The sequence below is a fragment of the Amblyomma maculatum genome, chromosome 4 (genome assembly GCF_055883805.1).
Source record: "Amblyomma maculatum isolate TAMU_Amacu chromosome 4, ASM5588380v1, whole genome shotgun sequence".
Classification (NCBI taxonomy): Eukaryota; Metazoa; Arthropoda; class Arachnida; order Ixodida; family Ixodidae; genus Amblyomma; species Amblyomma maculatum.
Genome location: NC_139347.1, coordinates 136190283 through 136214943, shown reverse-complemented (window position 1 = coordinate 136214943; position 24661 = coordinate 136190283). Strand labels below are relative to the sequence as shown.

The 24661-nt window shown below is 44.6% G+C and overlaps 1 protein-coding gene across 1 annotated transcript in view; it reads left to right on the top strand.

Moving 5' to 3' along the window:
* Positions 1-22358, top strand: part of dbe (KRR1 small subunit processome component homolog dbe) — a 31205-nt gene extending 8847 nt beyond the window's left edge. Inside the window, exons 3-10 of the mRNA XM_084602543.1 lie at positions 803-937; positions 2726-2851; positions 7419-7502; positions 10968-11024; positions 11521-11691; positions 17570-17759; positions 21018-21070; positions 22232-22358. Of these exons, the coding sequence (XP_084458669.1) occupies positions 803-937; positions 2726-2851; positions 7419-7502; positions 10968-11024; positions 11521-11691; positions 17570-17759; positions 21018-21070; positions 22232-22267 (852 nt within the window). The 3' untranslated portion in view covers positions 22268-22358. The remainder of the gene's footprint in view (positions 1-802; positions 938-2725; positions 2852-7418; positions 7503-10967; positions 11025-11520; positions 11692-17569; positions 17760-21017; positions 21071-22231) is intronic.
* The last annotated feature ends 2303 nt before the right edge of the window (positions 22359-24661 follow it).

Genomic DNA, 24661 nt, shown 5'->3' with positions numbered 1-24661 from the left:
ACCATGGTCAGTTGCTCCACAGCTGCTGGTGACTTAGGGCCAGGGTTTTATAGGACTAATCATGGGAGGCTGTGGCCAATTACTGCACCAGGGTGGCCAGCTCTTGTTCTGGTGAGGGAGTGCATTGCTGGAAGTGTTTATCGGCATCAGGTCCCAAACTTGTTTATGCAATTGCATCGACACGCATATTTTTCTTTTGATCCGGTGGAAAATTGCGCGGCACCGGGATTTGAACCTCCTGCATGCGAAGCGGATGTTCTGCCTTCACGCTACCACTGCGCCGAATGAATGAAGAACGATTTAAGCTCGCCGCATGCTAGCTACAGGACATTGAAGCTGCGAATTTAAGTTGGCCTTTGCTTGGTCCTTCAGTTGAAAACACTGAGGCCATATGCATGTGTGAGGGTGTTTATCCAAAGCTTTTCTTGTGTTGGGGTTCAGCAGTCAAGGTGCTTTGATGGTAATTTTGAGAATGCAGGTTTCACTGCCCTCCTGAGCCTCTTTATAGGCTTATGGGTTTGCTGGTGACCAAGATCTGATGGGCCTATTTTGGAGGCTACCTGTGCACATAAGCCCTACAAAACTACCTCGCTTCCAAGTTTGTTATCTTCCTTAGAAGTGCAAGGGAGAAAACAAATTTTGAAGCGAAGTAGTTTTGTAGGTCCTATGTGGGGACTTTTTTTTTTTAATGGCACTTTTTAGTGCCACTGCATGCTGTATTTAGCTCACACAACTACTCGCTAGAGAATCATTCAGCATTATGTTTCTTTAACAATCAGTGCTTCCCCCGAATGTGTTGCAGGGCATCACTGCTGAGCTGGATGTCATTGAGGGCAGTATGACAGTGACGACCACACGCAAGATGTGGGACCCATACATCATCCTCAAGGCGCGGGACATGATCAAGCTGCTCTCGCGCAGTGTCCCCTACGAACAGGTGAGCAGCTGGGCAGTTATTGTTCACTCCACATATTGTATGAATGAATGGTCGAATGAATGAACAAACAAATGAACAAATGAATGAATGAATATGATTCAAGGAGGAGAACAAAAAAGTAAAGCTCCACATGAATGTGGTGAATTAGGAGCTCTTACCTTGTGGCACCATTTTGAACAAAGCAATCTACACTTGTTAGTTCCCTTTTCTTTTATGGGTATAGCAGCTTAATGTTTGATTCTTTCTTCAGTGATGTAAAAATGTCTTCCATGCTGCCCAGAGTGTTGGGAGTTTTTATGCTGAGTTGTTGTAGCACTGCACGGGCCACATTTTTGAGCCTGTTCAGGAACATGACTTCAAGCTTAGGCCTGACTTCAGTCCACATTATCACTCTGCTGAGCAGGAGGTTGGGCCTTTCAGTCTTAGCGTGAGGCCTGGGTCTGTTCCGCAGCAGCTCAAGAGGTAAATTGCTCAGTGAGTGCAGGCGGTCTCCTGCTACACAATAAGTGGCTGGCAGAGGCGTGCAAATTGCATGAACACTTGAGGTATTCTTTTGGTATGTGCATAGAAAGCAAAGAAAGGCAGCTTTATAAACAGTGGTCCTGTCACGGATTACTAGTCCCAGAGCTCTGAGAGCTAAATGTAAAGGGTTGCATACTCATGGAATAAACTTTGTAGTACCTGCCGATTCTTAATCAGTCGTTCTTAGGACTGCAGTGTCTTAATGTTGAAATATCCTTCAAGCTGTGGCAGTGGCATTTTTTTCTGCGTTAGTATGATTGCTCGAGTTGAATTCATGGCTGCATTGGCTGTGTGGCTGCGGAGATAGAAAAACAAAAGTGCCTTTTTATTGCATATTATGTGTTTGAGGACCCAAAGTGTCCTAAATAAATATGTTCTTCTCCAGTGGCATTCCTTGTAGCATAGAGATGTGTTTTGTGGGAGGCGAAGGCAAGCGATCAAGAACTATCCTGGAACAAGCGGCTGCCCACTAAACATTCAAATAGAGCCCCTTCCCCAGTGGTTCTGTAGGCTGTCTCAAGTGCACGCACAAAACCGAGCAGATATGGAGTGCTTTCTAGTGCATTCAACAGGGTGTGCTCGCTGGTAGCTGAAATAGCCATAGTCAGCGATGTTATGTTCCTCAGTAGGTGAACGCAGTCTTGAAAATATATCGAGCATTACAAGACTGCCCTGAGGATGCCACTGTAGTTAGTGCGTCCCACTGCTGGGTATTGCACTTTTACTCTCTAAAGTTCCTTTTTACATCTAAAGTTCCTAGACAAAGCACTGTGAGTGACGATGAATAAATTTGATGTACAAATGAGCTTTCTTTCATTTTGCTATAAAAGACTATAAAAGAGTAAGATTTGGGTGGAGCTTATTGAGCAGGTGCTCTCAGGTTATAGGCAACAACTTACTAGTATCTGTCAAGAGGAAAGTACTTAGCTGTGGAGCCAAAAAGGCTTAGTGGCTCGAGGGGATTAAGGCCTATTTCTTTTTGCGCCAGAACTGAATAAAATTTGTATTTAAATAGATTCAATTTTACCCATCAATCATTTCGCGCATCTGCGATTGCATTCTGATGGAGGTGAAATGCAAAAGCCGCTCATGTGCTGTGCCTATATTAGGGCATCTTCAAGGGCTCTCCGTGGTCTAATTTATTAATTCCAAAACCCTCAACTATCCTTAGTCTTTCTTGACACATGGTCACTTTGGGATGCTGAGCTGTGCAATTTACAGTTCACTACGATTTCTTGCTTCCCTCATGTTTCTCCTGTGTGACAGGCCATCCGGGTGCTGGAAGATGATGTGGGCTGTGACATAGTGAAGATTGGTCGGCTGGTGCGCAACCGGGAACGCTTTGTCAAACGACGGCAGCGGCTCATTGGCCCAAACGGGACCACCCTCAAGGTGCGTGCCACTGTGCCCCATTTGGGCACACGGGGAGAATTTCTTAGAAGACGAAGCGGTAGTAGAGGCCATGTCTGTGGCTCATATGGGCCTATGCAGTAGTGTTACATGGTGGCATTTAATTCTAACTTGTAGTGTTGCCCGTTGCTGTGAGAGCGGTAGTGAAATGGCCTGACTGCCAGGTGCACGTTCTTAGTGTGTACTTTCCATTTTCCAGTCTCAGACTACTTGCTGACAGGTCTTGGCTTCTACTCTGACAGGAAACAGTGTGAGGGTCATATGACCACGCAAGCTCCCTCCATCGTTTGCTCAGGTGCCCTTAGCAGACGATGCCAACCATCAGTCACCACAACTCAGTTCTTTTGCAGCGACGCCACGCACATGTTTATCTTTTGGTGTATGTGTAATACTGAAGATAGATAACAGGGGCGTGAATCAATCGATGCTTTTTGCGAATGGAGCGTGTCATGCCTGAATGTGAAGCATTTTACAGACCTCAGTTTGGCAGGGTTTTCTTGCCATTGCTGCTCACAAAGTTCTTCCAAGGGCCCAGCTCACTGTGCACGAAAGCGTTTTCACAAGCATTTACAACAAGCATTAGCTGCTCCAGCACAAAGTAGTTTGCTTTGTGCTGCATATCATGTCCAGAAAGAAAGCAAGTTTATTAAAGATGTGCGAAAAACAAATGTTTGTGTGTAAAGAAACTGCTGTGAATAAAAATGGGTCACATGGAATATTTTTGAATTTTGATAACTAGTACATATAGTTGAAAATAAAAGGAATATTTTTACCACAAGCACAGCTTTATTATACAAAGGTATTGCAAAAAAAATTATTCACAAGTTTCAGGGAATCGCAAAAAATTGGTGGCTCTAATCATGGCACACATGCTTGACCAAAGCAAAGAATATTACAAAAGATTTCCATTGACGCACAATGAAGCAGAGCGCTCATGCGGCCTGACTCATCAGCAACATAATTTGGTTACCTGTACAGCCTACAAGTCATTAAATAAGAAAGCAGGAATCGTGTACAGTAAAACATCAATAATTCCTACTCGGTTAACTTGAAATCCCAGATAATTCAAGGAATTTTTGCTGTTCCTTAATTTTTAATGTAAATTTGACCGGTCAGTTCGAAGTGGCGACCTGCACCAGTTCTAGTAATTTGAAGGTTTTGGGAGCTATGCATGGATGCCCGTTCATAATTTTGTCGCAGACCAATGAAGTGATGACCCCCCTCAAAGCGACAAAGTGCCACCGCAAAGCGATGCTGATGCTTGATATGCCGCAGTCCCTTGGTACAAAAAATTGGTGGTGGCTTAGCTTGGTTAAGCCTGGATATCAGAAGCGAAAAGCTTCGGAGATGCCGTCGCTTAGCTCGTGGTTCCTTGGCATAGTTGTGGCTTACCTTGTTGTTCACGGTTGCACCTTATATTCCATGGCTTATCATCACGGTGAAACATTGGTTACTGCCGTATATCACATAAGATTAAACTTTATTCTGATTCCACATCATCATCACCGTTACACTTCTGTATAGACATAAACACAGTCCGGTGAAAGCGCGCGGCACCGGCTAAAGATCAACCGGCAGAGTCGCAGTGGCAGCGGCAGCTCCAACCACCTGCGCCTCTCCTGTGATGTCACGTGGTTTGCGTATGTGTAGCTGTGGCTTTTATTGCGAAAGCAATAGTACACTCGTCGCTGTGTGTCACGTCCGTGCCCATGTCAGTGGTCCTCTGGCAGGAGTTGCCAACTTGGGTCTCTCGTTTCACATGGGACGGTTATGTCAGGATCAGCCTGCTGGGACCCTGGCATTCACATTACTCCTATAGGCCTCTAAGGCACATTCATACGGATTCGTTAAAGCGGGGCTTTATATGTGTTTCTAACCTGAAGCACACGTGAAGCACGAGTTGACTAGCAGTGAAGCTTTTCACTTCAAAAGACACTGCACGATATGAATTGCAAACTGCCGAAGTACAGCCCTGCAAAAGAGAAGACATGCTTTACTGCATCACAGTCATGGAAGTTCTTGGCACTTCGTCAAAGCATGGCCAGACTGAAGGCAACAGTGCATGCACTCGTCGTTTCTCTCTAACCCGGGCGTTGGCAAAGCAAACATATAATGGAGGCGCGCTGGTATCAAAGGATCTCCTGCAGTGGCAATGGCAGTGCATGTCCCACAACATGACCACCCTTGCTTCGGCCGTGCTGTTTACAGGATGACAGCAACTGCGCCATTTGTTTTAATGATATTATATTAACTAATTCTCACTTAAAGCCACCCTTTCTTCAGGGAAACTACCCTATGATATTTAGCTGACTTATTTAATTGTGGTGTGTAAAATGGCTTTTTACGCACACACACCATGACGGGAGCACTCACGGCAAAATGCTTTGGACTTCATGCATCGAAAAGAGTACTAAATTCTAAGTGAGTTGAACATGCTGTATACAAAAGCCAAATTGCATGCTGTTTGCCGAGCTCGTTCACGCTGCCGGTGACTCAGTCTGGAGGGTGTGTGCCCGCGGAAGTCAAAACAACACGGCCGTGCAGGCAGGTAGCTCTGCTACGGTGTGGAATGCAGGATGGAGTGCCACTTCTTTTTTATCTGCACTGGCATCACAACATGTTTATAATTTATTGTTTTAATTTGTACTCGTGCCGGCAGGCAGCTCTGCTATGGTGTGGAATGCAGGATGGAGTGCCATTTACTTTTTTATCTCCACTGGCATCATAACATGATTATAATTTATTGCTTTAATTTGTATGCGTGCGTCAGGAAACTGCCAACACAAGGTGTGACGATGGGACAGGATGGGGGTTACCTACACTGCATTCTCGTAAAATGTTTTGCTTGCTGATATTGGAAACAAGTTTACATGCAAAAAGGGAGCTTACTAAATGCTTTCATGGTGCTTTCTGAGGTAGATATCTCATTTGTGAGGAGTGATGTCATTGGTCGGTTAATGGGGAAGCAAAGCAGTGGTAGAATGCAATGAGACTGTTCGCGAAATGAGCAGCAGCCTGAGCAGCGACACTAGCAGCACCATTCCTTCCGTGCTCCCTCGCAACGCTTGAAGGCAAAGTGTTGGTTGTGGAATGCCGCCCGAAACACAGGGTTCGCAACATGTAGCATGGTTAACCTTTGAATACAAGTTTCAGTGAACTTCAAGCCCCTTGGTGGGCTTCAGAATGCTGTTGCGATCCACAGAGCCATGAAAATGAAACCACGCCATTATAATAACCCTGCACATGCACACTGTGCTGTACATGGCACAGTTGCGCGGGCTGACTTAAGCCTGATACTTCTGTCGTACGTTGTTTTCTTGACCACTGTGGCCTAAGGTGCATAGATTTTAGATGCTGATGAAAATTTAGTGGTTGCCGTGAAACAACTACAGGGGACGTGCAGACTAGAACTTCACTTGTTGCTTTGATATGTTGTTTCGATGTGCATGCATATGCCAATCGTAAATGGCTCACAGCATCTCAATCAGACTTGCAGTCAGCTTTTGACTGCATCGTGATAGACACGCTGACACTGTGATGCTGCACTTCGTTTCCTGACTGTGATTGTGCAGCATCAGCACGGTGGTGGTTTTCAGTGGCCCTCATCACATTACTGCGCAGGTTTTTTGCCGAGTGCTTGTAGTCCCTTCTGTTAGAGAACAGCAAGTTAAGTTATGTGACTGGTGAAAGCTACTGCTATTTGGAAATGTTGCGATGCTCTGCTACCAGTTTTGATTAACTAGAACTTTGTAATTTCTGATGCTTTTTCAGTTCAGTTCAGTCGTTCAGTCGTGTCCGACTCTTTGTGACCCTATGGACCATGTCACGCCACGCTATGGCCACGCCACGCTTTTTCACTGTCCCCATTATTCGCTAATGGTTGGAACAAATTTTTGGAATAGTGGAAGTGTGGCACAAATTGAATTGAATAGAAATTATGCAAAAACTAGGCGAAATTTTGAATGTTCATGCATCTCTACTGGTTTAAGCTTCTTTGGGTGCTTGTGAAACCATGGTGTCATGCCGAGGACTGGAGTTTTAATTCTTTTGCACTCGCACTCTTGCCCTTTGGTTCCCTGCCTACACACACAGACCTGTCATTGCCAGGTGTGTGTGTAGACGTACAGTGTGGGGAAAATTTGTCTTCATCAATAGAGCTTTATGCTTGCTCACACTCCTGCACCCTGTGAAGTCTACCTCGTGTGGTTACAGAACCCCCAGTAGTGTTGAAGGACGAAGAATAATAATAATAATAATAATGACGGCTATAAACTCCTCCCTTCAGTTGTTGCAACACTCATGCTAGTGTTAGTGCTTTTATATATTAATTTACTCGCTAGTTTTTGAGCTGGTGCATGCGTGCGAGAGCACTGTACAAAACTGGGACCGAGATGATCATTGCCACAGTGTTGTAGTTGTGGGATCACAGGATGCCTTCAAACAGGAGATGGCTGTGTAGTGTGTCGCACGTGTGCCCCAGTGCTTCTTGGCAAATGGTGGCTAGTTCGGAAGCGTCATGTGGCATGCTCTCAATGTTCCGCCTGTGCAGGCCATTGAGCTGCTCACCAACTGCTACGTCCTGGTGCAAGGGAACACAGTCTCTGCTCTCGGCCCCTACAAGGGGCTGCAACATGTGAGTGGCTCCTTCTATCTCTCCTGTGCGCTTGAAGGTGAAATTTGACGTGCCAAAGTTGACCAGCATAAACAAAAAGCAGAGGTAACTGATTGACATTTTTAGTATTGCAAGAATAGGTGTGCCTTCAATTGTGCAGTGTCTGTGTATGGAATACTCCCTGTTTCTGCAAAAAAGGGGAGCATTGGTAAGCTTTTCGTCGGTGTGAACTGGAATGGAAAGCTAGCTGTATTACTCTCTTTTATGTATCGATGTAGATGCTCTGAAATAGTGCTGGACTTAGTGATGCTAGGCACACAGCATCCTGCCCACGTTTATTCCTATCAATAGCTCGCTAGTATTGGTTTCAAAGGTATATTTCTCCCCTTTCCAAAAGGTGGGTTCCCCGTTTTCCAAAAGATGTAGGTATTTCCTCACCTTCCAAGTGCTGCTGGCCAGCTGAAGTTTCCCAATGGGTAGTAGAGGAACTATTCTCTCAATTTCAGTTTCGTGTTTCGTTTTTTTCACCATGCAGTAGGATATCAAGGCCCTCCGGGGTCAGATTAGGCGACACATGCATTGTTTATATCGTGGCGGTGACATGTACCGCTGCCTCATGGAAATGGCATCTTTCTCTGAGTATGATACATTTCGGGCAGGTTTTTGGATTAAGACAGTGGAAATAACACAGAAGACAACTTGTCAAATTTTAGCATGGACAGCGAAACTGCGTCACGCTAACCCGGAGCACCAACAGGCTGCCACCAATAAATTTAGCTTTTCCAGATCGTTTCGCACCTGCCGCACGCTGACGTAAGGATATCTTATGTGTTCTATAGGTCATAGTTCATATGTGAAAGGTGTCAATATTTCTCAGGGGGATCACTTGCGTCAGCTGCATAGGGAGTTGCATTTTTCGCTACGAGGCTACCGGATGTTGACCCCGGCATTACATTGCTTACTGACGTGATATTCATTGGAAATCGCATTTTTTTACATAACTTAAAATATTTTTTTCAGAAAATGCCTGACAATATTTACTGATATAATTTGCCCTCTTGAAAAAAAAAACAATTTTTAAATTTTTTCGTTATGGTTACAAGTTTTTATGTGATTTATTTTTATCATTTCCCCTTGATCAGTTGTGGTGATTGAAACTAATACAATTGGAAAGAGAATGCTCCCCTTCTAAAACGTCATGCTGTAGACTCTGGTGTCAAGTATTCTTTGTTAAATTTAAGAAATATTAGCTATATCGTACAAACACTACCGCTTTTCCCGTGGACAGGAAAGTGTTAAAGAGCAATGCCTGAACTTTAATGTTACATTGTTTGTCTTTGCATGATTGTGCATGATGTGCAGAGTGAGCAGTGCATTCACATTACCCCTAGGCCTCGCAGGCGCACTCATACAACTTAGTTAAACCGGGCCTTTATATGCGAGCTGGTAGCCTACGCTATCGTGCCATGTTCTTAAGGCAGAGTTTAAGTGTCCCCCATATTTTGACTTGTCTATTTCATTTGCCGTGTCCCTCTCAAGAAGAGTGGTAGCACTACTGCCCTACTCTTGTGTCCTGTGGAGTGTGCTGGTTCGTGCTAACTGATGGCTTCTCAAAAGGGCTCAGGAAGCATTCAGTGGTGTTGCTCCCCCTGTCAGCATAATTTCATGTGCATCTGCACTTTTTTTATATGGCCACGCACTTGATAGGATGCAGTTCACTTACCTTTAGGCATGTGTGAAATTAATAATTGCTTAACAGAATGGGAAAGGCGTAGTATCTGTCACACTTTTTCCTGTGGACACCTGAACCGCGTCATAAGGGAGGGAAGGAAGGAAGGAAGGAAGGTGGGAGTGAAAGTGGAAAGAGAGAAAGGGGAGCTGTAGGGGAGGGCTACAGAGTAATGAATTCGATTTGAAATTGCCATGCTGATCCTGATTGAAACATGAATGCATGTGTTCACCATGGGTCTCACAACACAACAAAACTGAGATACTGTGAGGAATAAACGTTACATACTTCCTTCTGGAACATGGTTTGTGGCCCTTGTTGTGTGGAGACTGGGATGGCGTTTTGATACTTGGCGCTTTTCTTAGCAGTGGTCAACAGGCAGTATGGAAAGCGTGCTGCTCTTTCTCTGCCTGGCCTGTCTGTGGTGGAGAGTGACTGCAGCATTTCTGGTTGGGCATGCCAAACTGAGTTTTCATGTGAACTTTTGTCGGTTGCTAGAGCATTGTGAATGTTGGCTGGGTTACCATGGGTATCATTCTTCTGGTTACCATGGGTATCATTCTCTTGTTTGAAGCAGGGCTGGTGCCTTTTGCTGTTAATTGTAGTTGTAATCTTTTACTTTTGAAAGCTGCTTGCAGAGGATGAGCATAGCTGTAATGCGGCTGAAATTATTTAGATTAGATCGTTTGAAACATACACAGTGTGACAATGCTCACTCATTTCATCGAAATGAAACAGACATGATGTGATGATCCTCATCACACTCACTCAGAGATATTATTCTATGTTTTGTTCTGATTTTAAAGAAGCATAGACGCCAAATTTTGGTTCCATTTTTATTGTTGCTGATTGTACCTAAGGCACTATTGTATATCAGTGACCACATAGTTTTCGCCTGCAACCAGTAAATAAATATAATTGCTTTTTTTTTCTCACATTATGATGGTTTCAGTTTCAACGGCCATACGATGGCTGACATAAGGGTTAAGTCTAGGCCACATGAGGAATGAAAAATAACAGTGATATAATCACTGCTTTTTCACTTGTTGTGATTGCTGTTCTTGAGGCTGGCTGCTTATAGCATCATAATGAATTAAAATGGGGAAGGAGCAATTATAATCACAGTTATTTGTCTCTCACATGTCTCAGACCTAACTTAGATATCATAGCCACTGCTTGACTGTTGAAACCAACAGCGAAACAGGTAAGAAGAAAAAAATTCTATTTCAAATATCTTAGCGGTGATTCGCGAGTAGAACATGATGATTTGTGTCTAGTAGTGTCTTACGCATTATGTATTGCAAAGAATGAAACATGCAGCTAAGAATTGGTCGTCTATATTCTTTTAACAATATATTCATGGCTGCCTTATTTTATAGTGTTGCAATTTGATCTAGTTGTAGGTTCAACACCCCTTCTTCTTTCGAACTTCTGAATTTAAATGCATGAGGGGGGACTGATATGTATGGTTTTTGCTGAGCTCTGTTTCCTTCCTGCTGTGTCGATAAGCGGCACAGCTTGCTCAAGTTTAAGAGCAGTCGCTCAGTAGCCAATTTTCTTGAGGTGACTGGCAACAGCAGCTCTGTCAGCATCACCATGGTGCGTCATAACCAAATGCTCCACCAGCCGCCCCATGAGAATTTTATTGAGGTGGGTGTGGCTGCTGTTAAGAGGTGGAGGTGGGAGAAGGTGTTGGGTACAGCTGTATGTATGCATGCGTATCGTGATCCCTTGGCCTGTGCTGGTGTCTCTCGCAGGTACGCAAGATAGTGGAGGATACCATGAAGAACATCCACCCGGTTTACAACATCAAGGTGTGTGTGTGTATGGGACGAAAAAAGTAGCTCTGTTATTGACCGTTAAACCCCATATTTGAATACGTGAATCTTGCAAGGAATGAGTGCTTTGTAGATAGCTTATGGTTATGAATGCCTATGTGGAGCCCAGAAACAAAATCGGGATTAATGTGCTTGTTCGTTGTGCCTCAGGTTTGACTGCTCTTGATTCACAGCGCAAGTCTGCACAGCGGTGCTGGTCCCAGAGCTTGATATAAAAGCCCCAAAAAGCGGGCATCAATCGTACTGGTCAAGTTTTAATTTTTTTCTGCACTGTGACCAGCTATTGCAGTCATCACTAAAGCACGTGGCTGTTTGTATCAAGTTTTGGCAGTTTTCGTGGCACAGTTTGCCTGGTTGGTTTACATCAGAAAAGTAGATTTGTGTAGAGGTGAGCCTGGGATATAGCAGAGGGGCACTCATTCCTTGTGCAAGAGCGCAGCAATTTGCTCTGCACCGTTGCATTTTCTGCCAGGCACTGATGATCAAGCGTGAGCTGGCAAAGGACCCAAACCTGCGCAACGAGAACTGGGACCGCTTCCTTCCTCACTTCAAGGCCCAGACTCTGTCCAAACGTAAAAAGCCAAAGAAGCAACGCACCAAGGGCGAGTACACGCCCTTCCCACCACCACAGCCCGAGAGCAAGGCAAGTACACCCCCCCACTGTATACTTTCGGGAGATCTCCAGAGGCTGTCTCCAAAGTTTAGTTGGATGGTAGCTCAGGCATAACTCTGGCATTCTGTCGCTGCTACTGCTGAATGTGAGATCTTCGGTTCGCTCTCCAACCCTAGTGACCTCATAAACATAGTAAATGTGAAATGAAATAAGAAAAGTGGCACACTTTTAACATCTCGGCATACAGCAAAAGGCTGCAAGTGCACTTGTCTAGCAGCGGACTGCTCTGCATAGTGGCGTGCCTTGAGGAAGACTGCTTGTGGGCATAATTACACGGTGTATCCTTGTTTTTCTACAGTCAATAAAGGGACAATAACATACTATTAAACCTGGCTAGACTGATATGTAAGCATCAATTTATAGCAAATAGTATGTTGCTTTTACCAAAAGCAAAGCTTCTTTGAGAGAGGAAATTGTCTGAAAGTCGAGTACATTTGGAAACACCACTCGTGGATTTGTGCAGCTGTGTCTGGTGCCAAAGCACTTGATGAATACAGTTTTTGTGTTACTGGGCAGTTACCACAAAGATACAAGGAGTGCAGCGCAGCAAGTTCAGTCAAGAATGCAGAGAGTCTCATAATTAAAACAGTGCAAAACAGATGAGAGACAGAAAGGCTGGAAGCAAAAATGAGCGCTGGATCTTTCACTCTGCATTCTATGCACAAAAGTTGCATGTGGCTGCTGTACTCAGAAAATTCAGAACCAAAAGCCGCTAACAAAATTCGCATTCCATTGCGTTTGCTAGGTGGCTGTTGAAATGATTTCGTTCCCATTTAGGAATCTGCTACATTGTGAGGTGGCTGCGGGCACCATGAAATCGAAGATTGTTTGTTTTTCTTTTTAGTGAGTGAATGGAGCACCGGTGCACAAGGCTGGATATTAGTGCCTTTTATTCAGGTGCCCATTCTCTACAATGAAGCTGCAGCATGCAGATGATATGTTGAGCTAAATTAGTGTTAAGAGCACATGTACTTCCGTAAGAAAAAAAAAACATTTAACCAGCTGTTGTATACTCATTGAAATGACACGTGCGTTTTGGTACATTAGTACCCTGATTCCCTCCCACTTACAACCAGCGGGAAGCAATTCATGACTGTAGAAATTGCAACAGCTACATCAGATTCAACCACGAGGGTTTTCTGTGATCATACTGCATAGGTAATCAGTGGGCATGTAATTGACAGCACAAAATGCCATTTTATGAGCATTGGGCATGCAATTCTTCACTAGGATGTGATGTTGAATGGAACATGTTATGGTGATTTTCACTAGTCACTCCAGAGCAGGTTTTTTTTCTCGCTCTGGGATGACGATTTCGAATTCCACTGGTCTACCAAGATAGGTTGCGCATACTCCACTGGCCATTTGGAGCAGCTCAGGGCACTCTAGCTCGATCTGTTGACCAGAGTCGGAGGGTGCCAAACGTTCTAGCCAGCGATGTTGTTACTTCCGGAGGCTGCAGGATTTTTTTGCGTACGTTTAGCGGTTTCAGCATTATTGGCAAAGAGCACTGGGCATCACTGTTTTTTTTTGCGTGCGTGTGTCAAGTGTATTTATGTAAAAATATCCACAACATTAAAATCTTGTGAAAGCAGGTGGCAGAGTGCCATTCTCCTGCCTATTTATCAATCTCAACTCATTTTGGGCTAGAACATGACTTCAACTTCCAGAAACGGCTAAGCATTACTTCCGCCATGCGCTCTGCATGTTCCACTAGTCGACCAAGGCCGATTTGCTGTGTAGGAGTTTAGGTCGCTCTGTTCCGACTCGGGCGCCCAGCTAGAACCGACTAATGGAGATGATCATTAGAGTGCACTGCTACTTACATGCTCTTGAAGATCCGTCGAAGCTCACGCGTGCACTCCACAGCAGCACATTATGCGCTGAAGACCATGTGCTTGCTTCATTGATGTTGCTGTGTACTTATGTGAGCATGACTAGTTTGTTCTGCAGTGTAAATAACTTTGCGTATTTTGTATGGCATCCGCATAACCTCTTTCTACATGCTGCAACGGGTCACAGCCGCATGAAACGATCTGTAGTTTAGTGTGGGCATAGTGGAATGTGCAGCGAATATGAGAGTGATGAGTATAGTGTGGTGAGATATAGTGGCAGAGGCAGCCTGCACTTGTACCTTGCCTCTGGGCAGCTTCATTGCCAATGCGTCACAGAAATGACATCAGTGTGCAATTTTTCATGGGTGGTTTGGACGTGGGATGGTTTTGGCACTTCCATTTTGCTTTTCTGTGCATGAACCATGGCGACGTTGCCCCAGTAAAATAACCTGTCCATCTTGTTTAGCTTGATATGCTCCTTTAGTGCCCTTTTTAAAGTGCGACAAAACCAGCCTGAACCAACTTCACTCGACTTGAGGTGGGCTTAAACGGGCCACTGAAACTTGTATATTTATGAAACGTGCACATCACAAGAGTGTTTATATAGTGCTTAACTAGGTGTTACCCATTGTCTGTTACTTGAAAAACTTACTTTTATGATCTAAGCTGGGAACAGTACCACGACAAGAATGTTAATAGGGCTTTGGATTCTAAGAAAATATCTGCAGCAGAATCTCGTTGATATGACTCTCGCGAGCATTGAAAATTAGAACATGTTATATAAGGATCGTGTTATCTCAAACAGACTCTGCTCAGAACTTACTTGTATTACACCATTTTGAAATGCTCTGTGCTCTGTCACTTTCGCCCATTTGTTTGCCAATATACTAAGGAAGTTTAAAGAGTTGCAGTTTTGTAGCTTAGCTCCACACCTGTGACAAAGCTGCAAAAAGCATCTAAAACTGCAAACCTCGTGCACAGCGTCACCCCCCACCCCCTAGCAGATCTTGTCAACAGGTAAATACACCAAGATGTCATCCAGCGGCTTAACATGCTGCCAAAGTCAGCGCTTCGAACTGCGGCAGTGACAGTGTGAAACTGAGGGACATGCTAAGAAAATAAAAAAGGAAATTCTAAACAACAGAAGGGTGTGTGTGGGGTGGTGGGTTCATAACGTAAATGAATATTGAAGATCTCTTCAAACGTTGTTCATGTGCATTATCATTACTGCAGGTACTTTCGCTTCTAGTTGGGACCTCTTCACTGCCTCTTTGGGCGCAATTCGAAATTGCACGAATTCTTTATGCATTTTCACAATTGTATTATTCAAACCTACATGATATATGAGCATATTGACCGTAGGAGAATGTATTACCTCTGTAGGGTTTTGCCAGGAAAAAAAAAAAATGCGTTATGTCGAAGAGCTTGTTAAGCAGAATTGTAGCTGTGAAATTTTTCAGTATTGTAAGGTGTTAATACCCTGTACCCTATTGCAAAAACCAGTGCCACTGGGCCCAGCGCGCCAGCGCCATACCTGATTATGGTCCCAGTATGACACTGGAAACTGGGCGCACTGGGACGCGGCATACTGGGCCGCTTCGCACTGGCGGCACTGTTCGCCCGGAGAAAAAAAAAGGCGTGGGATAAAAATTAAAAAGTAACAAAACAAGTTAAGTACATAAAAAAAAACCTAAAAAAAGTAAAAAAAAAAATGACTGCACCAAGCGCGCTTCGAACTCTGTCCCTAGTTACATTTCAATCACTAGCTCGGCACGCTAACCACTCGGCCACGCCGAGAACTAGGATTTTTCGAAATATTGTTGTATTTTATGTCCTGACCCGTATTTATAAGGTTGGGACTTCATGTTTCGCAGTCTACAGGCCATTGCTACCGCTGTAACATTTACAACTTCTTGATCATTGGAGCTAGCTGTCTGCTCTCACGACTTGCAACTAATGTTCTGGGAGCCTATGCGCGCTATTTTGTGCACTGGAATCATTTTCCCATGTGGAGTTTGACATCACTGGCAAATTTACCAACGCCGGCTCTTCGGTGGTGCTCTGCTACCTTGGGCGTAATTTTCGCTGAACACGGAGCTTTAGTACAAACCTTCAAGGAAAAAAGTGCGACCAAGCTTCAATACCGGCAAGCGCCGCAGCGATGACCTTATATTGCGTGTAACTAAACCTTATTTGTATGTAAACATTTCGTGAAGCGTTGCGATGGCCGAGGGCTCGGCTGCTTCATAAGCAGAGTAAGTAGGAGCGCGAAAGCTTGAGAAACACGCCAAATATTATGCATTACAAGCGCTGTATGTTGTTGTTTTTTCTCTCATGGGCCCATCGCTCGGTAAACTACTCTCTTCCTCGTTTTAGTTTTTCTTTCTGCTGTTTATACTGGGCCGTGGTGCAGGCTACGCTCGCCTGCGATTGAGCCCGCATTGAACATTTTGGCAGTAATAATTGTGTTTGAGTGCCCTTAAGATCAGCTGTGAAGTTGGTTATGCATGATAGCCCACATTATTCAATTCCAGCTTTAGTTGTGCGTTAATCGTCAGTGTGTCATGAGATAGAGGCACGGCGGTCGTGGTCTCTCTCGAAACGCTCGAAATGACCTATCGAAACATGGAAACTCTAGAAAAAAAGATACTGCCTTTGTTTTCTTACAAATGCGCAACGACTTCGCAGCAAAAAGCGCTTACTTGAACCATATTTTTCATATGCGCCCCGATGGTCGATTGCGAGTACGCTGTTGCCCTGTTGGCCCCTGAGGGATGCTACTCCGGCTGACGCCGCAGGCCACACTGGCTATACTGGGGCACTGGGACCAGTGCGGCCCCAGCGCACATACAGCGCTTCTCCCAGTGCATCGCGGATGCCAGCGACACACCCAGCGTCAAAAGGCTAATCCCAGCGTTTTTCTCCCATCGCACCAGTGAAGCCAGTGTCTTCCCGTTACTGTTCCAGTGAATATCGCAGACCTCCAGCGTGCCCAGCAGATTCAGTGCAAAATCAGTGCGAAAATCTTACTGGTTTCGCACTGGAGACACTGGTTTTTGCAATAGGGTAGTCATTTCTTATCCTTGATTGCCTCTGTTGCACAAATAATGTACTGTTACAAAATGTTACGGAAAGACGTGAAATACTTAGTGTTTTCATGCTTGTTAGAAAAACATCAAATAGCCTCAGCAGGATCAGATGTCATCAGAATGCTGTACTAAAGACAGCACTGTCAGTATGACAAGTAGCAGCAGCTTGTCGCAGCCTCCCAGGATCTTAGACACTCGGTGTAATTAGATGGCCTGTTCCATTGAAGCCTTGTGGCCTAATCCTGGCTTACCTCTCATCGTGTTCCTCCATCCTTGCTATCGAGACCACTTTGCCTCTACTCTTAGCCACTTAGCCGACTTCCAAGTTTGGTAATGGCTTCGATAGTCTGGCATGACTGAAAACCCTAGAGAAAATGGCTTGTTAAGTGACTTTGTTTTGACAGAAAATGATCAGAACATTTGGACTTTGGAAACTTTGCCAAGTATAGTTTGGTTTAGGGCAGACATGCTTGCACAATTTTCTTGCTTTTCCAGCTATTCTCAAATCAATTTAATGCAATTCTTTAAAATTTTCTTGTGCCAAAGAGCAGTGCATATTGCTGTGCATGACCACTTTTCAGGTTACATTTGAGGTCACATCTGCTTCATATGCCATCTGTATGTTATCATGCTGTGCAGATAAGCTGAAGACACTTTGTAGTTTTTGCTGTGGTTGGTATCACCTCACTTCTATGGTTATTAATGTCCGTTCGCACAAATTAGCCTACTGTCCTAGGCTTACCAAATTTTCAGCACCTTGGTAGTGGCCTTGTTAAATGGCACTGTATGGTATACTGAACATATAGTAGTGTGTGAGTAATCTAGTAGTACTTGTTAGGAAGTTGGTGGTGGAGCACTGCGAGATGCTGTGATGCAGAGATCTGTGCTTCCATTGCTGTTGAGTATCTGCCAATGCTTGTGCAGATGGACAAGGAGCTGGCATCTGGCGAGTACTTCCTCAAGGAGCATGAGCGCAAGGCCAAGAAGGCCCAGGAGAAGCAGCAGGCAAAGGCTGAGGCCGAAGTGAAGAGGCAGGAGCGCCGGAACAAGTCCTTCCAGCCCCCACAAGAGCCCAAGTTTGTGCCCAAGAAGCAACAGCCAGGGGTTGAAAAAGGTGCGTGTGCTCTCTGGTACTCTTGGGGACATTGCCTTTACTTTGTTTTGAGTGACATGCATGTCATTGGCAGGTGTGGAGCAAGGTTCAGTAGGACTGTCGCAGTAATAACAGGAGTTGAGCAGGAAACGGAGTCCTTAGCGGCTTTTTTGGCGCAGCTTTTAACAGCTGCCATAGTGAGGGGTCTATTTATTCATGAGGGGCAAAGTGAAGAATAATGTAGCTGGCAAAATGGGCCTACCTGAGTGATGGTGTTAGCCCAGATGTCACTTTGCCCTCTGTTTTTGTTTCTGTGATTCGAGGGGCAAATATAGAACCTTTTTGCATTGAAAATCACTGGTAGTAGATTGTAGATTGTATTGCGTATACACTTAAAGTGTGTTCTGGGATTTTTGGGTTTCTACACTAGGCCTGCACTCAATAATTTTCAATAATTCAATGACTTTGTTTATTCCTTCAGATGGTCCAAGCACAGTCGATCCCAGACATATCGAACGATTGGTTATATGAACCACCAAAAATAATCTAATTTGAAATCCCATGCAGCAGTTTAGTACTACTAAACGCGCTTATCGAACTCCCATAACTGGAACTTATGATAGTTATACCTGGTTCTAATAAAATTGTACAATGTCCACGATTTCACATTCAGGTTTTCATTATATGTAGCATTCCCGTGGAGACTCAAAATCATAGTGCAGAACGAAAGCCAGATTATGAACAGATTATAATTGAAACCACCTAGAAAGTGTTTGCAGTGAATCCCCGTTAGACAGGGGTGGTAGAGGTATCAAGAGTTTGCTGGAGATACCATGGCCAGGCTAAAGGAGAGTGCGCGTGGTCGCTCCGCTACCGGGCGAGGAGGCACATGCGTCTTTACACATTTTCTCACTTGCCCGCCACCTTTCCGCCTAGGAAACTGACTCTTTGCCTCTTGCCGTCTAATACAAAAGTTTAGTGCTACTTGATGCGTTTATGAAACTCCTATGTACGAAATGTTCAATATATCTATCAGGGCATTGCGCCCCTGCTAACAGCACTACTCCTAATGGCACTGCCACAGTGGCTTCTCACGCTTGAAAGTTTCAGGCACAGCCTTGGTCACCGACTCTTCACGCTAGCCATATGAAGATACCGTGAAACTGCGGGATGAGAGGAACATAGCTTTTAATTGGGAGTATCCTTCGGTTTGGCAGCACCATTTCACCACGCGACACTGCTCCCATGTGGGGAAGGTGGCACTTGGTGCAATGCTGGTCGTGCAGCAACAAGGCTAACCTAGCTGATCGAAAGCTGCCAGAAACTCAAATCATCCTTCACCGAAGGCATTGCAAAAGCTGTGCCTTAATCATGGGAAAAGGTTATTGTGCTTATATAGTACAATAGTAGTAGAACCCCTTTATAGTAAAGTCACTGGGACCAGCAAAAATCTTTACTATATCAAGGTCTTTACTATATTAGTTGTTGATGATGACATAGTCCTGAAGATGCTGTCTGATAGTTAAATGGCTGCTTACTGAACACCGCCTTGTTGCTTAATGAAGAAAAAACTCTTAAATAGCTTCCATCTCTCTCTTATCTCTTCATGCAAATTTTTTTCTGTTACAAAAATTTTTTACATCTAGTTTAAGTACCTCTTAAGCATGAGGACATGGCTACGAATACAACCAAGTTTGATTTCATGTGAAAATCAAAGCCTTGCATCAACATGGTGTCACTTTTTGCTCCTTCTGTCTTTTAAAAGGCAATGAATGATAAATTCGCGTAGTAGTGAAGTGCTGCAAGACCGCACACACTGCACCTCCACTTCTTGCCTCCGTTGCCTCATGCTTTGTGCTGCACAACGCTGGGAAAGTTCGCCGTTTCTTCCCCTTGCCTATTTCTTGGTGCACTTATACTCTGAATGGACCGCGCTGCCTCCTTTCCATGTTTGTAGACAGCTTTACTTTAGTTTTTTTTTTCCCCTATGCGCTGCTTGCTTTTTCTCACGGCTCCAAGGCCTTCGTAAAGTAGGCTTCTCCTGATTGCTGCTAAGCCTGGTGGTGGTAAAGCCACTTAAAAGGCCACTTGATGTTATTTCTGTTTTGAAATACAAAAATTCAAGGTAGTGTGCGGGCACGATGTCATATCGTGGGAGTCGTCGCCGCGGCCAGGCGCACTTTACTATGACCGATTTTAACCAAAATATCTTTACTATAAAGGGGGGAAAATGTACAGTTGTCTATGGAAGATAAACTGGGACTTCAGTTTCACTTTACTATATCCGAGTTTACTATAGCGGGATTCTGCTGTATCACGATTGGGCTTCTCCTGCTTGGGGTGGCTAGTTGCAGCTTAGATGTGAAGTGGGCTAGGCCTAATAAGACTCGGCCAGCAGCGCGCCAGTTGATCGCACATTGTTTCAGAATGAGCCGCCTTGGTATACCATACTTTTACTTCTAGGTTGCAGGTAACCTTTTCATTGCCGTGATTTATGTATCGAAGCTGCTATATCGAACTGTTAATACCAGCTATGTTTGATACTATGTGGAATCGACGGTTAGAGACATTTTTTATTTGTATTCTTTCAATACTGGCACAGCTTTGTTATGGCTAGGGAAGCATTGTTAAATTTTTTACATGCCGTTAGAACTCGCAGTAATACTTGTGTTAAATTTTCTTGATGGCTCTAAGGGTTACATACTTTAATTATACTCTGTTGTCAGAGCACTGTGTATGGCTGCCAGGTCTCCTTTCAGGTATGCATTCAAAGGTGCCTGAATCCATCTCATTTCTGTTTTTCCCTATAATTTTTTTAGCCTGTGTACTCCCTATCTTATTTTCTTGTCCTGCAACTTGAGCAGTTTAATATACTGATCAGAGAGAATGTAGATATGAACTCTGTGATATTGTCAATGATACCTGTGCCCGTAATGTGAAATAGGTGTTCTTGTACCTTCCTTGTTTTCAATGGGGATTAATTGAATGGGTTCACTTCTAAGGGAACCTGGAAACACTTAGTTGTATGGGAGCCCAATAGGAAACAGAGAATAGTCTGCTGGTGCTAACTTCATATACTTAACATTGGTTGGGCCGGGATTTCTTACTGTTGGTGTTATTGCAGTTAATCGTGCTGCTGCTTTCAGAAGCCTTCGAGTGCATGTATCCAGTACTGCCTGTTGCACCATTTTCAAGGGCTTTTTTCTTGCTTCTGCATGCTTCACTTGTGATGCCATAGAAAAGGATCAGTGATCTGACGTGTCTTTATCTCTGGTGCAGCAAAACCTGTGGACATTGAGGCGCTGAAAAAGAAGGTGAAGGCGTCAGCAAAGGTATGGAACTTTTTTTTCGTTGTTGGCAGTGCCAAAACACAGTTTAGCTCAACTGTTTTAAGTACACCTACGCAGTATGTTTGACACGAAATGGCTAGTATTCTTAGCTTCAGTGGCAGAGGAAACATTTGCGGCATTTTTTAGGATGTTATAACAAGCAGTATAAGGAGTCACCTCTAGGAAAAGGGCCCAGGATGGCTGATGTTATGAGGGACACAGGGAATGGCTGTCACCAACGTGTGCCATTTGTGTTGTGAGATGGGTTTCATAATAGATGTACTCAGAGTCATGGTGTTGCGGAGGGGCATAGATGTAGGCCTTCTGCAGATGCTTATGGGGAGCTCGCGGTGCAATAACTGAGTGATAGTCAGTGTACACAAAACCGAAGGTTTCCCTGGCACTTAAATTGACCAACACTTGGACCCCACCTTTCCTCTTATGCCCATTTTATTTTGGAACTAATAATTTTGTGCATGATTATAGCAGATCTTTGCACTCTGCATTATTAATTGTATTTGGGCTCTCTCAGCAGGGCCATGCTGCATGTGCATGCTCCTTTTCACATTTGTGCGAGGTAGACAGAACCAACCAAGATGAGCAGGCTTCCCGAGGACCTCTTGAAACCCATTAAGCTTTCTCAGACCTGAAAAGAAATAGTCCCTGCATTATGCTGAAATTCTAGCTCTGCTGGTGTGTGTAGAACACAACACTGTTAGGGACTAAACTCATGGTTTGATATCTCTTTTTCTTTCTTTCCCTTCACTTTTTTTTCTACTTCATGCACATGTGTGTACCATCTTATGGCTCCCATTTACATTTGGCAAGTTTTCTTAATTAAGCTTGAATAGCAGGTTTTCTTTCTTTGTGCCTGCATACTTCCGCATGGTTTGTTGAGACAGATTCACAATGACTAGCTGTACTTTCCAGCTTCAGCTTCACTTGCAATAGGCAGGAAAGGGCTGGGGCTTCTTTTGTGAAGCAATGAAAGTCAGGTCACAGAAAAAGAAGTTTAGCATTCGGCTTGCATTCGAAAAAACTTTCCTCCAATGTATGACAGTGCATTTGATTGGTACGAAGGGCGGGGTGCATTTCATACGCTGTCACTGCATTGCCAGTGATATGTCGGGTTGTGCATGTGTTTGAGTTCTTTATTTTTCACAGAAAAAGCCAGAAAAGAAGATCCAGTGGCAGAGCTGAGCGGATTGGACATGCATCTGCTTCTTCAGTGCAAATGTATGTGCTTTGTATATGCTTTCTGTGAAATAAAAGTTTATCTTTCAACCTAAAACTATGCTGGTCTGGTGTTCTTCACAGCTCTAGTAATGAACTGGTGCTGACAGTGGTGCAGTGTACTTCTGAGTGCTTGCATCAAGCGCTGGCTGTGTGTTCCGACACCTGATGGTCAACTTCCATGAAGGTCATGGTGCTTTTAGTGCTGGGACGATACCACTAGCTCAGACTACATATGGTGCCGCGAAGAATAACACCGAGGAATAGTCAGCAGGCCAAACTGTTTAATGAGGATATCCTCGTTGCCATGACCTCCTCGGTCGGCATATACGCTTGTCTAGTGACCTCTCCATCTTCTCTCTGTCAGCTCGACGATGGTGAAGGGGGGCCGCTTGCTTTTTGTGCAATAATTAGCAGATGGTATTATAGTGATGCCAACTAAGTATCCCCATGTGTGTGACCTCACATATGCACCATTATCCGACCCTTTAGCGAGTTCGCTGAATGTGGGTTACTGCGGTGCCGCTGTTTGCATGATCTCACAGGAGCAGTTCATTTTTTCCTGTTTTTCCAATGAGCTTACTGTTTTAAGTATTGTGGCTCTGGGACGGGGAAGGGGGACGTCATGGATCTTGTATTTAAAATGACCATGTGCGACTTCGCACATTTGGCATTTCCTTATTGCCACTCGATCTAGGGCACATGTGTGACCTCAAGCTCGATGGATTTTAACGCGATAGCATTAAAGGCTTTGTTACTCATATATAGAAAATCCTGTGTTGCCGTTGTGAGCTAAAGATCACTTCCTTGGCATTGGCAAGTAGCTGGCAGACCACATGGCCGAGCAATGATTCTTCAATGGTTGATGCACATAACAAAAGAAATTGCATAATATTGCTATGATGCACACTTCAACATAGCTGCAACAGTTTGCCGTCGGGAACACACTCGCAGGACCAACAGAGTGTAGCTTCAGCGTCGTCGTTGTTCACTACTCTAGCACATCTCCGTCTTCTCTACGACTGCGTACCATAACAAAACCACCCCGCGGAAGAAGCACAGTCCCGGTGTGATACTACACAAGTGAGCGCAAATTGTAAGGTTTAAAACGGGCAACATGCATGACTTCTGGGTGACGGGTTATGGTAGCAGATTTGGAGTGTAGAGGCATAATTTGGTAGGTGACGGTGAGGTGCTGCAAGACGTGGTAAGGGCCCACGTAGCTAGGCAGAAGTTTCTCGCATATGCCCACATGTTGGGCCAGGAGCCAGAGGAGTACGAGGGAGTCAGGAGGGTAGTATGCATCACGGTGCTGAAGATTGTAGCGGTGCTTTTGAGAGCGCTGAGATGCATCAAGTCGGTCTCGAGCAATATGACAGGCAGCATCAGAAGCGTAACTGCAGGAGGGATCGTCAAGGGGCAGTAAGGTGTCCAAGAGAAAGGGTCACGACCGAAAAGTAGATAAAAGGGAGAGTATGCGGCGGTATCATAGTGGGAGGAGTTGTAGGGAAATGTAATGAAAGGTAAAGATACGTCTCAGTCACAATGATGGTCAGAGACATGCATTGACATCATGTTGGTTAGTGTGCAATTAAGGCGCTCAGTAAGACCATTCTTTTGTGGATGGTAGGTCATGAACTTGCGATGCTTAGCGCATGAGTGGAGAAGTCACGAACAACTTGAGAAAGAAAGCAGCAACCGCGATCGGTGAGCAGTTGACGAGGAGCTCCATGAAGTAAGGTGACATAATGCAGAAAAAAGTCTGCAATGTCGTAGGCACACCTGGTGGTGAATGGTTGTGACAGGGTGGCATAATCGGTCGCTACAGTAATCCATTTTTTTCCCTGAATTCGACGCGGGAAGTGGCCCAAGCAGGTCGAGGCTAACTCGAGAAGGGCTCAGTGGGAACTGCGAGTGATTGCAGGGGCCCACTAGGCTGAAGGGAGGGTGTCTCTCTGCGCTGGCACAGTTCACAAGCTGCGACGTCACGACGAACACAGCAGCAAAGGCCAGAATAGTAGAATCGCTGTCGAACATTGTCGTATGTGCGTGACACTCCCAGATGCTCTGCTGTAGAGATGTAATGAAGGTGCACAAGAACAGTAGAGCGCAGTTGTGTCGGGACGATAAGCAAAACGTCTGCACCATCTGGGCACATGTTGCGTCGGTATAATGTGTCATTACGCCATACGGTTGGTTTGGAGCTGTCGTTGTGCAGGTGATTAATAATAGGACGCAAAGAAGAATCACGACTGTTCGATGCCGATGTGGAGAAAGACCGATATGGACAAAACACATTTATCGGCAGAATGGTCAGGCAGTGCGAGGATCAAAGGGCTGGCGGGACAAGCAGTCTGCGTC